Raw genomic sequence first — 14656 nt, forward strand, 5'->3', positions numbered from 1 at the left:
GGACCACAGAAACAGCGCAGAAAAGTGCTACTAAAAGAAAAGAATTAAATTTAAAAAAAGACTTTTTGGTCATTAATAAGTCAGTTTAAAAGCCTCAGCCCAAACCCTGAAAGAGGTTTTGCTCCAAACTGGGAGTGACTGGGTAATTGATTTTGTTCGCGCCAGCGCGGCTGTGCTACCCCAGACTCCAGCCCAGGGTATCAATTTCTATTTTATCAGCACGAAAAATTTGCTTGGCAAAAGAAAATTGTTTGGTGTGCCTGTAGAACAAAACTAAAAACCCCAAACCTGATTTCTCTAACCACATCTTCTTTTTCTTCTGCAGGGCAAGCCTGAAACCGTGCAGAAAGCCGGCTTTATCAAAGGCCCGGTATTCAAAGGCGTCGCTTCGAGTCGCTTTTTGCCCAAAGGCACCAAAACAAAGGTCAACCTTGAGGAGCAAGGAAGACAAAAGGTGTCTTTCAGCTTTAGTTTAACCAAGAAGACCTTACCGAATAGATTTCTGACTGGTCTCGGAAACGAGAAACAAAATGAAACTCAGAGCTCGCCAGCAGTACCCCTGCAGACTGACCTTAACCCCAAAAATAAAATGGACCCGGGGGATGCCGCTGGTTCAGCTGAGGAGTCTTCACCTCCCAAACCGAAGGTAGAATTAGGGAAGATCCATTTTAAAAAACATTTACTTAATGTCACCGCAAAACCGCCACCAGCTACAGCAGCGCCGCTGCCGCCGCCACCACCCGTGACGCCGGTAACGGAACCAGTGGCCTTGGCCACGGACTTTCCCTCGACGCCCCCGCCTCCCCCACCTCCCCCTCCGCCAGCGGCATCACCAGCAGTGTCGATGCCGGTTCCTGCGGCTGCGGCTTTGCCACAACCGCCGGTGACGCTGATGGCGACGCTGTTGCCGTCGCCGCCCGCGGAAGCCGAAGCCCCCGCTTTGAAGGAGCCGTGTCACGCGGGCCCTAAGGAGGCTTTGGAGCCGGACACCAAGCAGGACGCGGCATTGCGCGGTTCGGAAGAACGTGTCGCTCAAAACGCACCCGAACGGACGGAAATAACTCTGCAGAAGGAAGATTCCCATATTGGGAAGGAGGAGGAGGTTTCCGACGGCTCGAAGGGCGCTGCGCTCTGCTCCCGGCGGCCTGGCTCCAAGAGGAAGTTCTCGCAGTCCGAGGGCACGCTGCTGGGCTCCGAGTCCGACGAAGATTCGGTGAGGACCTCCTCCAGCCAGCGGTCCCACGAGCTGAAGGTATCCAGTACGGAAAAGGAGAGAGATCCCAGAAGAAGCTCGGCGTCCCTCAGAGGTGATGACCTGGGGAAATCCTCCTCGCGTTCCAAGTCGGACAGGGATGAGAAGTACTCGAGCTATTCCAAATCGGAAAGAGATTCGCGGTATTCGTTCTCCCGCTCTCGGTCGGAGAGAGAGAGGAGGCGAAGCCGATCTCATTCCCGTTCCCGATCCGACCGGAGCTCCCGAACCAGCTCTTCCTACTCCAGGTCGGAGCGCTCGCATTACTACGAATCCGACCGCAGATACCACCGGAGCTCCCCATACAGGGAAAGGTCGAGATATTCCCGTTCGTACGCGGACAACCGGGGGCGAGAGAGCTCGGACTCGGACGACGAGTATCGGAGGACACATTCCAGATCGAGCGACTCCAGGCGGACGTCATCCCACTCCTCCTCCTCCTACAGAGACTCCAGGAGTTCTTACTCTAAGTCGGACAGGGACAGCAAAGTAGAGTCGTCTCACACCGATGCGGAGAGGAGAGGAAGATCTTCGAAAGCAGATAGAGATTCCAAAAGGACTTCCGAAAGTGAAGTAACCAAAAGGTGCTCTCCCCTTGATGAGCTAGGCTATCGAAAGGGGACATCCCATTCTAAGCCTGACAGTAATGTGAATTCCTCCCGTTATAAGTCCACCCCTTCAAAGACCCCCACACCAAAGCCTGATAAATTTAGGAGTTCTTTCTGTTGTACAGAATCGATTGAAGAAATAAAACAGCAGTCTAATTCTCTAGATTCAGAGGCCTCTTGTCTAAAAAGCAATGAGATCAGGATGTCCATCGTGAGAAGATTTGATAGGGAAAAGACGCTTTCTCCGCTAAATCAGTTAAACGATTCGCCCGCTTGTAAAAGGGCAGACGAATCGAAAGCGGGTTTTGCGAACTCAAAGTCCGAGGAGCTTGCAGGAAACGAATGCCACGACAGTGTTAAGGAACAAGAAACTTTATTAAAGATAAAGCACGAACAGTTAAGAACGTGTTACCCCGTGGAGCTGAGTGTAAATGGGTCCCTGGAGGGTAGAGCTGATGGTTTGGCGACATCCAGTGCCTCCAAACCAGAGGATGTCGCCGTGTCTTCTGGCGATAGCTTGTGTCGCTCAGAAGCGTCGCCTGTCGTGAAGACGAACCCGTCGTATCCGTTGCCATCTAATGGGTTGGAGAGCACGTACGTGTCTCGAGAGCAAGAGCCCGACGACTCTCGGGTCCAGTCCAGCGAGTGCAACAGCCTGTTTGGGGAAGCGGAGGCTCCGGTCCCGCAGCAGCAGGAGGAATCCACCCCTTTGCCCGTCCCGAATGTAGATCACTCTCAAACCGTACTTAAAAAGCTGGACGATCAGGCGACTCCATGCGACAAAACCAAAGAACCATTTTTTTGCTACATTTCGGATGATGCCACCCCCGCTTTGTACCATTCGGAAGTTGAAATCGAAGCAGAACCGGCGGATATAAAAGTTACGTCTGAGGCTTTTCTGGATGTGCAGGTGGAGCCGCAGACGGTTACGTGCGAGTACGAGAGTGCGGAAGATCAGCACTCGGGGTCGGCCTGTGACGGGGAGCAGGGCCATCCCTCCCCGAAAACAGACCCGGCCGTGGAGAGCTCGGGCAGGGATTCCTCCCAGGATGGCTCTTCCCCGAGGCTCAGCGACCATCCTGTGCCGGGGGAAAGCGCCTCTTCCAAATGGGACGTGCCGCCGCCGCATTTGGAAGCTGATGAGATGCTGGATTCGGGGACCCGGCACATCAGCCTCGGTTCGGCGCAAGGCAAGTTGTCATTCCAAGATGAACATTCGTACTATTCAGAAGTGCCGCTGGAGCACCGTGGCAGAGAGGTTGTGGAGGAAAGCGCCGTATCCACCGGGGGACCCGGGCTGGATGATTTGAGTTTTCAGTGTCCCAGCGTATCAGCCGAGAAGGATGAGGGACGTGAGCCTTTTGTGGCTTCGGCCTTTCCAGACGCCTTATTTCCCACTTGCGACGTCGTCGTCACCGCAGAAGAGACGGAAACGGTGACTCAAGCCCCGACGTGCGACAGCAGCGGCAACACCTCCGAATTCATTCCCGCTGGCTGCCGCGATTACTCGGACACGGGGGAGAGCGACAGCGAGGAGGGCAGCGAAGACAGCGACACCGAGGACTCGGATTCTGATGATGGCGCGCCACGGAAACGCCTGCAGTCTGTGGTGGTGGTTCCAAAGAACTCGACTATCGCCATGGAGGAGAGCAGCCCCGGTTCCTCACGGAGCAGCCAGGGCAACCGGCGCTTCTCCGACCACTGGGACGACGAGCGACCTGAGCCCAGTAGACCCTACTATGAAGAGAGATTGGAGAACGTGGCGAATAAAGGTGGTTCGCAAGTAGAGAGCAGATGTTCTCCTAGAGGGATGGAGAAGAGTCCGGCGACTTCTACAGAGCTCGGCAGGAAGGAGCCGGAGGAGCTGTGGCCGGACCCGTGCCAGCCGCAGAGCGACGGCGTCGACAGCACGAGCCAGGCGGACCTGATGGCGGATTCCCACGGTAAAGCCAACCTGGACGAGAGGATGGCTTTGAAGGATCTCATCTCCATCGGCAGACCCGTTGGCCGACAAGACGAGCAGCCCTTTTGTCTACCGGAGAGTTACGAAAGCACCGATAAATCCCGACACCAGACGAGCTTTTCCAAGCCAGACAGTAGGCAGGGGAAGGCTGGGCTTAACCAGTCTGGCCTCGGAGACTTCTCCAGGTTGGGCGGTTTCCATCCGCCAGAGGATCTGGCTGGTTTGAGCTGGGACTTTTCCCAGGTGGAGACGCCCAGTAGCACCTACCAGCAACCAGACAGCAGTTTTGGCGTCTACTCGGGCTACGTTTACCAGCCAGGCTCGGGCGCGTATGGTGGCTCTCAGACGTACTGGCAAGGCAACGGTTACTGGGACGCGAGGTCGGCGAGCAGACCTTCCGCCGTTAATTACGAACGAATTCAAGGGCAAGTCCCGGATTCGCTGACGGAGGATCACGAGGAATACGAAGAGGACGAGCGTTGGGATGACGAGTGCAAACCTCGTTTCCCCAGCCCCTCGGGTAAATGCCAAGCACCGGGGCAGAAAGAGCAAGGTTCGGTGCAGGCGCACGAGATCAGCAGCAATTCCACCAAGGAGCCGGTGCCTGGCGGCGAGAAGAAGGAAGAGGCGAAAGCTTCGGAAAAAAACGATGCGAAAGAACGAGGCCCACCGAAAAAAAGACGCCCGGAGTTGGAGAGCGATTCCGAGAGCGACGTGGACTCGAGGGAGAAGAAGAAGGCGAAGGTGGAGGGGGAGCCGGCGGAGCTGACGCTGCAGGACTCGTCCATGGTTGGGCGGTTGTGCATCATGGACGATTTCCGAGACCCCCAGCGCTGGAAGGAGTTCGCCAAGCAAGGGAAGATGCCCTGTTACTTTGATCTCATTGAGGAGAACGTCTACTTGACAGAAAGGTAATTTGCTTTTTTACCTTTTTAAAAAAAATTCTTTTCCCCTTAGCAATCTGAGATTTCAACTTCTATTTATTCAGTGATAGCTTTCTTTTTTTTTAATGGCCAAATGGGCGTAATTTGGAGGGAGAAGGATGAATGTTGCGTTCCCTACGTCTGGCAAAGCTGGTCGCAAAGGAAACGACGCTGGACGAGTGTTTAACCCCCCGAGTCTCTTCTAAATGCAACCCCCTGGTTGGGCCCTGGCAATGAGAAGAGCTGGAGGATTGGAGGATGTTGGGGAAAAATGATTAATTTGATTTATTTCCGCCCTATTCTCAGTCATCTTGTAGCGTCCCCTTGGTCTAATGTTGATTTGGGCATCACCGGGATTTGCACACATGGGATTACCGACGTCGGCACCAAGTAAATGTGTTAGGCTTGTGCCCATGGTAATCTGTGAGAGTAATTACGGGTTTTTTTTCAAGCTTTTTGCCTTCTCTATTCATCTCAATATGGTGCAGCTACATTAAAGCCCAGAGCCATATGGCAGCGTCACCTCTGGGCTTGTCTATAGTGTCCCCAAATGCCATCCCGCTCCCTCTCCCAGGACACAGGGAAATCTGGATGTGGGGAAAGGTTTTGGACAAACTCCATGTGTTTCCAAAGCCTTTGGTTACTCACATGTAATTATTTGTCATCTCAACGGAGGTTTTTTAGATCTAACAGGACTGTAATTTGAAATATCAGAGGGGAGCTGGTGGCTCCAGATGATCCTTTTCCCTCATCGTCTCATGGCAACTAAAATATCAGCAGATGCCTTTGACGCCCTTATTTTTTTTTCTTTGATTACAGTTTCCTTTTCTTTTTCATCATCTGATTTGACAGTAAAGTTTCAGTAGCTAATCCCTCCAATTTGATTTGTTAAAATAAAGCTGCTTTAAAATGGTTTGTGCGCTCAACCCGTGGTTTATACGTTAATATTTTAGAGTAGAGGTTTTCTCCTGGCCTTTGGATCAGTGAAACCAAATGGACGTTACAGAATAGCTGATGCTGGAAGGGATCTCTGGAGATTATTTTGTATGATTGCAGTATATTGCCTTTCATGAGGGGCTAATCAAAGTTTATCCTTTCAAATTAAACCTTAGAACTTGTGCTTTGTGGTGAGAAATCCTCTGTCTAGAAAAGTCAGGTCTGAATTGTCCGGAAATTGGTTTCTCGTGTGACAGAACAAAGGGGTTTTAGTCCTTCCTGCCCGCGCACGTCTACGCTGGAAGTAAAATTGGATTGTGGACATTGAGGAGAAGGAAAAAAAGTGAAATATCCTGGGGTGTCTCTCTGAGAAGTGATCTTTTGTGATCAGAAAGTCATCACGCTCAAAACAACCCGAGCGTCCTTGGTTACCCCCATGGTTGTCCAGAGATCATCAATCCACACGTCCAGTTTCTAGAGAATGAATTAATTTCCTCCAGTAACAACTGCAAGTGATCAAGGAGTAATTTCTCTACCCTGGTGCTGTTTAATCTGTATTTCAATGACTCGTCTGCCGTAGGAAGAAGAACAAATCTCACCGGGACATCAAGCGAATGCTGTGCGAGTGTCCGCCCCTCTCCAAGGAAGAGCGAGCGCAGGGGGAGGTGGCCTGTGGAGAAGATTGTCTGAACCGCCTGCTCATGATCGAGTGGTGAGTTGAGTTTGGTGAGACGTCAGAGTCGGGCGAGTGTTGTCTTTGAGATGACTTGGGAGCCTTAAAATAATCCTGCCATTCCTGGGGGTGGCAATGAGCTGTCTGTGCTCTCGTTGTCACCGGTTGGTGTGGAGAGACCTTCATGTCCGAGGTTCACCACGGCCAAGCGCTGGGTCCTGCGCTTGGGTCACAACAACCTCATGGATGCTCCAGGCTGGGGAAGAGCGGCTGGAAAAGGACCTGGGGGTGTTGGTGACAGCGGCTGAATGTGAGCCAGCGTGTGCCCAGGTGGCCAAAAAGGCCACCAGCGTCCTGGCTTGTGCCAGGAATAGTGTGGCCAGCAGGCCCAGGGCAGTGACTGTCCCTGTGCTGGGCACTGGGGAGGCCAAACCTCGAATCCTGGGGGCAGTTTTGGGCCCCTTACGCCAAGAAAGGCCTTGAGGTGCTGGAGCGAGTTGAGAGAAGGGAACGGAGCTGGGGAAGGGGCTGGAGCACAAGTGTGATGGGAGCGGCTGAGGGAGCTGGGGGTTCAGCCTGGAGAACAGGAGCTGAGGGGAGACAGGGACACAAAGAAACGGCCTCAAGTTGCGCCAGGGGAGGTTGAGGTTGGATCTGGGGAACAATTTCTTCCCCAAAGGGCTGTGGGGCATTGGAACAGGCTGCCCAGGGCAGTGGTGGAGTCACCATCCCTGGAGGGGTTGGACAGACGGAGATGAGGTTCTCAGGGACATGGGGTGGGTTAATGGTTGGACTCGATGATCTTGAGGGTCTTTTCCAACCAAAATGATTCCATGATTTAAACCTGACCTTAGGTCTGCAGGAGCCTGGACCTTACAAACCTCCTGCTAAACCTTCTATGAGGGCCTGGAGTCCTCTGCTCCTCAGCTTTAACTCTAGTCCATCGTAAGTGTGTGTGGAGGGGGTCAGAAATGCAAACGTAGCTCTACGTGAGATCATTATTTCCTCTCGTTTCTCCTTGTGCCTGTCTCCCCAGAGCCTCACCAGGCAGTGGTTGGTATCTCCTCGTGCCTTCTGGAAGAGAAGAGGGAGGCAGGGGACAGGGACTCACCCCTGGCATGAGGATGTCACCAGTTGGGTGGAAGGAGAGGAATTACTCAGCAGAAGCTCTGCCCTTTGTTTTTTATTTCATAGCCCGGGCAGTAGACACAGGGAAAGGGGATATCCTAGGGGAAAAAGCCATAAAACGTGGGGAGAAAAGGCCAGTTCATCCCATTTTGATGATACGACAGCGGCATTCGCATTCCAAATGTTTTTATCTTCCAGAAATAAATCGTCTCCATTTGCATGTTGACAGTCAGATGGTTGCGCTTTTTATAGCAAAACACGTTGGAAGGTTTTACACTGAATTGATTACGGTTCCTTGGTATCTGTTCCCATTGGAGCCGGGGAATTGTCCCGCTGGGAATTGATTTGTCCCGTTTCCTTCCCTTTAGTTCTTCCCGGTGCCCAAACGGCGACTACTGCTCCAACAGGCGCTTCCAGAAGAAGCAACACGCGGACGTTGAGGTGATCCTGACCGAGAAGAAAGGCTGGGGGCTGCGAGCTGCCAAAGATCTGCCATCGTAAGCCTTTGCTTTTTGGGGGACTTTACTCAAGTTCTTCCAGTTTTATGTGCTGTCCTTGTCCTCTGTCAGGTGTCCCTCTTCAGTACCTATCCACTAATTGAGTGTTAGAGCTCTCGCTCTCGTTTTGCTCTCTTCTCATTACGGTTTCTGACAGTTTTGCTGCAGCTTCGTCTTGTTTTTCACCTGTTTTCTCTCCTTTTCTGTCCGCATTACGCCGTGTCAGAGGAGCACACGCTCTGCTTGCGTCTCCTCTGCAAGACTCACCCTCTTCTTGAATCCTCCTCCTCCTCCCTGTCGGCTCCATGAAGATCCCGTGGGGACCTTTCCTCCCTCGTTAGCCTGATGTTAATTAACGGCTTTACTTCCGAGCGCTGGTTTGACATCAGCCACGCTTACAGATCTGCGTCCGTGTTCACCTCGTCTCTTTGTCACTAAAACCAGGTGGTATTTCCCCGTCAACACAAAGAAGCCGGTGGGACCCGAACACCAGGGTCACACGATATTTGAACCCCCCGGCAGCAGGATGGCTGCCCAGATTTTTCACGTTTCTTCCTGTTTGGAAACTGTTGCACTCAAAAAGTGAGCATGGCTGGAAGAACAATAGCGCTGGGTTCATTTTGAGTAGGTTGGAGGTGGAAACTCTCTTTTTTTTTTCCCTTCTCTTGAAGACAAAGAATTCTGAGGAATCCAGTGACGTTTCTGACGTGTCCAGGTCTCTCGGCAGAGTTTTTTACCGCTGTATCGAATATAGGAGAGTAATTCACAGGAAGACACAAGGAAAAGTTTTGATTTGCTTTAGAGAGTTACGCCAAGTTATCTCAGATGTGGTGAAAACAATTGTGTGTTTTCAACCCAATGCGTTTATGTCAAAGATAATGGCGTTAAGTGATGGTTCAAATGAACGAGCGCTCCCCATCGCTCTTCTCTTGCGCGGCGACTGAACTGAAGAAGAGGCTGAACATCGTGGCGTTTTCTTGGTCCTGATTTTCCAGATTTGCCAAATAAATCCGCGTAGTCCCTGGTGCTGCTGGATTTAACCCTTGTGAGAGCAGGATCCTGTTGGTTTTGGAATAACGTGCACAGGGAAGCGGCAGCGCTGGGGGCTGGAGCAGGGGAGTTATGGAAGTATTGGGTCCGGTTTTATTTAAATTTTTAGGAATTTCTTTTGAAGACAAGGTCTGGAGGTTGTAGTAAAGATGCGACGGGTTGCGAACAGCTCCCCATCGTGTCTGCTGGGTGGGATCAGAAACGGTGGGAAGGATGGGAAGATTGTTTTCCATTTCGTGACTTTACAGCTCTGCGAAGCACATCAGACATACACGGTGTCACGTCAGAATTCTCTTAGTTCATATAAACATAAAACTTGAGAATGTTGCCTAGAGAAGAAATGTCTTACTAAGCAAAAGAGAAAACCTTTCATCTTGTGAAATTATCCAAATCTTTTTATAGTGAGCGGAGAAACAAAATACTTCCCTGCAAGCTCTTCCCTTTTCTTTATAGTGTGTAATACAGAAAATCAGAATAACCTGGTAGCAAAATCATTGTTGTAATATAGGTTAGAGTTGGTACTTTGTATCCACAGCATATGGCACAAAGCATAGTGGAAGAAATAAGTTCCTTTTAAGATCTATATCTCCGATCTGTAATAAGGATATAATATATAGAGGTTTGGGGTTGTCCTGTGCGGGGACAGGAGTTGGTCTCGATCCTGGTGGGTCCTTCCAACTCGGGACATTCTGCAATTCTGTGATTCCCAGAGTTGCGGTTTTGCGGTGGGGAATTTGAAGGGAACTCACCCAACTGAGCCGCAGGTCGTCAGACCTGAACCCTTTATTTTGGGTGGATACGGACGGGGGAAGGCGGGTGCGATTTGCAGATGTGGGCTGGACGGTCAGCACGGTGCGAGGAGCCGGGTTTAGTGATGGGAAGGAGATGAGGTGAGTGAAACCTGCCCCAAAACACCCAACACTTGGTCGGGTGGGGCTGGGCAGGAGCTTTGGCTTTCGCGGTGCTCTCCTGGTTACGCACAAGGAAAGAGTTGGAGGGTTCAGGGCGATATTTCCATTGCAACCGAGGAAAACCACCCGCCAGCACCTTCTCTCTAAACTCCTTATTTTCCTCTTGTACTTTACAGAATAAACCCCGCTCAAAAGGGAGCTTTATTCTTGTGTCTGGACTTTTCGCTGGGATATACCTACCCATGTGATAGCGTAAAAAAAGAAATCAGAATTAAGACATTGAAGTGTCTAATAATCGTAGCTACACCACCACAATGACCAAACTACAAGTTCTATTCAGCGGACTCGTCTCTGCTGCTGTTATTTTCTGTTCCGTGGTGTTTCTTGTGGCTAAGCAGTGATGGTTTTTTTACCTCTTGGCTTTTGCAGCAACACTTTCGTCTTGGAATACTGTGGGGAAGTGCTGGATCACAAAGAATTCAAGGCTCGCGTGAAGGAATATGCCCGGAACAAGAACATTCACTATTATTTCATGGCCCTGAAGAACGACGAGGTGAGTGGTGGGATTGGGGGCTCAGCCTTGATTACGTACGACGTCGGTTCCCTTTGAACCCTCTAAACAACGTCCTGAATCTATTAAAAAGGAAAAGAAACTTTGGCTGGCTTTGTGTTGTCATACATTACATTTTTTTAACCCGTTGCTCAGTTTCAACCTGGTTTAGCAGAATTCTTAGACCAAGAAACCCCATTTTCTCACTGGCTTTGCTCACAGAGCGATGTTGAATTGGGCCGGTGTTACCTGGTGGGGTCCCTACGTGCGGGATTTGTGTTGCTGAAATATTTTTAGACCAGGAATGATTAATTATTTCTCTCTGTGGGATCGCGGAGCTGCGGCACAGAGAGCGCAGCCTCGCTTACCTGCCGAGAACAAAGTGTATAAATAGAAATTTAATACCATATTCCGCTTGTCTCCTCTGTCAAGACTTTTTGGCTCTGTGTAGCTTTACAGTAAATGAGCTAAAAATACTCCAAAGTGCTTTTTTCCTCTTTCCCCCCTCCAAAATAAGCAATTTCTGTAGCTGCCGTCGGTTTGGTTTGTGATCACAAGGGGGCACAGGGGAGCGTTTCCAACACAGGATCCAGGAGACGACCTTGCTGGTCGAACATGACGCGTGTGGCAAAGACATTTGGCTTCCCCAGCCTTGATATTCCTTGTATCAGAGGCTCAGAAGCCGATATTAAAAATTCAGCATCCCTGCCCGACTGAAGAACTCAGTATTAACCTGTAATGAAAACTAAGAACCACGTACCAGTTTCTTAGTGCCCTTTTTTTTTCGGGGCACTTAATATTGCTATAAAACCCATTATGAAAACCAAATAAAGTTGATAGCTGGAGCAGAAAAGGGTTGTGTGTATATATATATATATATATATATAAATACTGCCTCGTATTTCACCTGGTGCTGTTTCACTGTAATTATCGTTTCTTTTCAGATAATCGACGCTACCCAGAAAGGAAACTGCTCTCGTTTTATGAACCACAGCTGTGAACCGAACTGCGAGACGCAAAAGGTAAAGGGCTGGATCAAAGCTGCGAGCCGGCGAGCTCAGACCCAGCAGCTTTTCTCCTTTATCTCTGCGTTTCTTTGCTTTGCGGGGTTTTTCTTTTGGTGCCGCCGTAACTTGGTGAAATGGCAATGGCTGCTTGAAACGGGTGAATGTTGCTGAGCCACTCAGCAAATTTTAAATGTATCGGCGATGCTGTTTGAAGGCTCAGCCTTGTCAATTTAACCAAACCCAGCGTTGAGTCTGGTTTTTGTCCTAACTCTTGTCACCTTGTTTTTTCCTTGCTTTAGTGGACGGTGAACGGGCAGCTCCGAGTTGGGTTTTTCACCACCAAACTGGTCCCGTCGGGCTCCGAGCTGACGTTCGATTACCAGTTCCAGAGATACGGGTACGTTTTGGCTTTTTCTACTGGTTTTGTGAGCGTTGGCGCAGTGAAAAAACCCTGCCAACAAACCAGTGCAAACCCTCGTCTAACAGAGCGGTTGTAAATGTACTGGAATCCAAGTGTATATATATATATATATAAAAAACCTACCTGGATAAAGTTTCTTCTATTTCTAACACAAGAGATTAGGAGAGGAATTTCCCATTGATTTAACATCTTTCCCAGTGTCGCTTTATTGCCTTTTTGTTTCCCTTTGTACCCTCTCTCCCTGGTGGAAATTTCCCAGATAATTATCTTGACTGTTCCTTCCTCTGTCTAATTATTAATGACCCGAGCTCCAGACTTCGCGATCCCCTTCCACGGCGTCTCTTCATCCCCACCCGCCCGTTTTACGACTTTGCAGCTACTTGCAGAGCTGTAAAACCCCCCCAAACGACGTATTCTCATCCGGTGGGAAAGCTCCAGCCTCCCTTCCCTAAACCTGAGCCTAAAATTAAGATGTTCTTGCTTGTCCAGTTACATGGTGAAGTATTTCACTCTGTTTTTGAGCACAAAAACTTGAAGCGACCTGTAATTATGAGATTAATTATCAATAATCCCTGATTTTTTTATTTTGTTACTGAATTGTTTAAGGAATGTCTCTTCCTTTTCCTTCCGGATCCCGCCTTCTGCAACACCGTGGCTCTTCCTATGAACCAGAAATTAATTTTTAGTTGTGTTATGAAGTTATTCATGCTAAAGCGTCAGGTGCTGGATGTATTTTTCTGATCCTGCTGCAAACTTTTAGGAAAAAAAGGCAAATTTACCCTCAGCCCTTCTGGTTGCTCTCACAGCAAAGCCTGTTTGATTTCTAGGCAGGTGAAAATATCCCTAAAGCTGGGGAAGAGTCACATAATATGCAGGTTATACACACATAATTTGATTTTTGTCTGTATATGGCTTAGTACTGCAGAGCCCCAGTCCTCCAGTGGATTATACACATTTAAAAATAACCCCAAATCAACATTTTCCCAAGCAATTGTGGCATATAGTTGAAAATTTGTGGTTTCTCAAGTAGAAAATACAGAGGTTTTGTAGAAATATTGCCTGAAGAGAATATAATTTATATCTCTTCTCCTCTCCATGGCTGTATAAACATGCAAAAAAAAATCTTCCATTTGAATCTTATTATTTCCACGAATCCTCAGCCCATTCTTTATTCTGTTTCGAGCATGCAAACCTTTTTCCTAATAAATATATAATATCGATTGCATATGCATTAAGAAAATTAATATGTTGATTACGATGTGCGGTACAAAGTTTGCAGCCCCAACGCCTCCGCGAAATAAAGATTTTATTTGAATTTTTAGCGGCCAGAAGGGCCTCGCCGTGCAGAAAAGTCGCCGTCCCTTTCTTGGGAGGGTGCTCTGAAGAGTAAGATAAAATAACTCGCTGCGGTTGTGGTTGATCTGTTATTAAAATTCTCCGTTTCTTGCGCCCACCGACAGCAAAGAGGCTCAGAAATGTTTCTGCGGCTCCGCCAACTGCCGGGGGTACCTGGGAGGGGAGAACAGGGTGAGCATCCGAGCGGCCGGCGGGAAGATGAAGAAGGAACGATCCCGGAAGAAGGACTCGGTGGGTCTCATTCTCCTTTATATGTGCTTTTAAAATTAATTTCTAAGAGTAGCAGCACCCAAGGGCTGGTTTGATCCTCTCCGTGTGTCTTCAGGTCACCCCTGTTGTCGTCTTGTGTGATCAGTGATTTGTAATGACCTTTTCCGTGGATGTATTTAAATAATTTTATTTCACGTGGGCCCTCAGCACTTGTGTTTTCTCAGCGCTTTAGTTAAATCTGTGTTTAATTTCTCTCTAACTTGGCACAAAGTCCCACCGGAGAGAGACTTTCGCAGCCATCAACACCACAACCTACTAAAAAACACGTAAAATTCTACATACTTTTAAAAATTTGGTTTGTTTTGCATGAGTTTGAAACGTCGGTGAAATAAGACGGTACTGGCTTCACCTTTGAGGACATTACCTGAAATTGGACAACCGAAAGGCCGCAGATATTTGTCATCTCCGGGCTGGGATGTGAAATTTGAATCTTTTAATTGCTCCGGCCCGGCGGCAAATCGGCTTCCAGGGGAACTTGTACGAACGTGCGTCGGATTTGCGCCGACTTCACTTACACTTGTATTTGCGGATGGACCCGAATGAAATATGTAACTTAAATCCGGACTATTTTTTTAGTCTTTTTGTAGTTTTATAGTTTTTTTGTGAGTGTTCATTCTATAAACCTACTCCCCACGTTGAATTGCAGGGATGTAGGAAACTGTGCAGAGAAGTTTGAGCAAAACGGTCCAAAAGATTTTGTTTTTTCACGGATGCAAACTGCTGCAAAAAGCCTGCACAGGCTCTTTTTGCTTCCTACAAGATCTGTTTATTCTGTTCTTGAAGATAGAAACCTCTGTTCATACATATAAGATTTGTTGCCTGCTCTTTTGGGACAAGTTACCTCCAAAAATGCCAACTTCATTTTTATTTACTGTATTGGAGAGGCAGGAAGCCAGGGAATTATTTATAAGTCATTTATAAGTGGTTCAATGGCACTGAGCTAAATGACGAACCTTATTTCAGTGTCCGCATTTAGAGGAACGTGCCTCGGGTTGTAAAGATTATAAATAGCAGTTTAGGTATTTAAAGAAGGAAATCTATCTGCAATTAAAGATAATGTCTTGGTGCACCTCTGTTTTGAAAAGATAAGCTTGTGACTGGGACTATTTTG

General features: G+C 48.7%; 1 protein-coding gene across 1 annotated transcript in view; it reads left to right on the forward strand.

The window, feature by feature from the left end:
• Positions 1-14656, forward strand: part of SETD2 (SET domain containing 2, histone lysine methyltransferase) — a 64160-nt gene that overhangs the window by 18068 nt on the left and 31436 nt on the right. The window contains exons 3-9 of the mRNA XM_065627367.1: positions 326-4734; positions 6263-6394; positions 7852-7980; positions 10371-10494; positions 11436-11513; positions 11798-11895; positions 13380-13506. Coding sequence (XP_065483439.1) covers positions 326-4734; positions 6263-6394; positions 7852-7980; positions 10371-10494; positions 11436-11513; positions 11798-11895; positions 13380-13506 — 5097 coding nt within the window. The remainder of the gene's footprint in view (positions 1-325; positions 4735-6262; positions 6395-7851; positions 7981-10370; positions 10495-11435; positions 11514-11797; positions 11896-13379; positions 13507-14656) is intronic.

The sequence above is a fragment of the Caloenas nicobarica genome, chromosome 2 (assembly GCF_036013445.1).
Source record: "Caloenas nicobarica isolate bCalNic1 chromosome 2, bCalNic1.hap1, whole genome shotgun sequence".
NCBI classification, from domain to species: domain Eukaryota; kingdom Metazoa; phylum Chordata; class Aves; order Columbiformes; family Columbidae; genus Caloenas; species Caloenas nicobarica.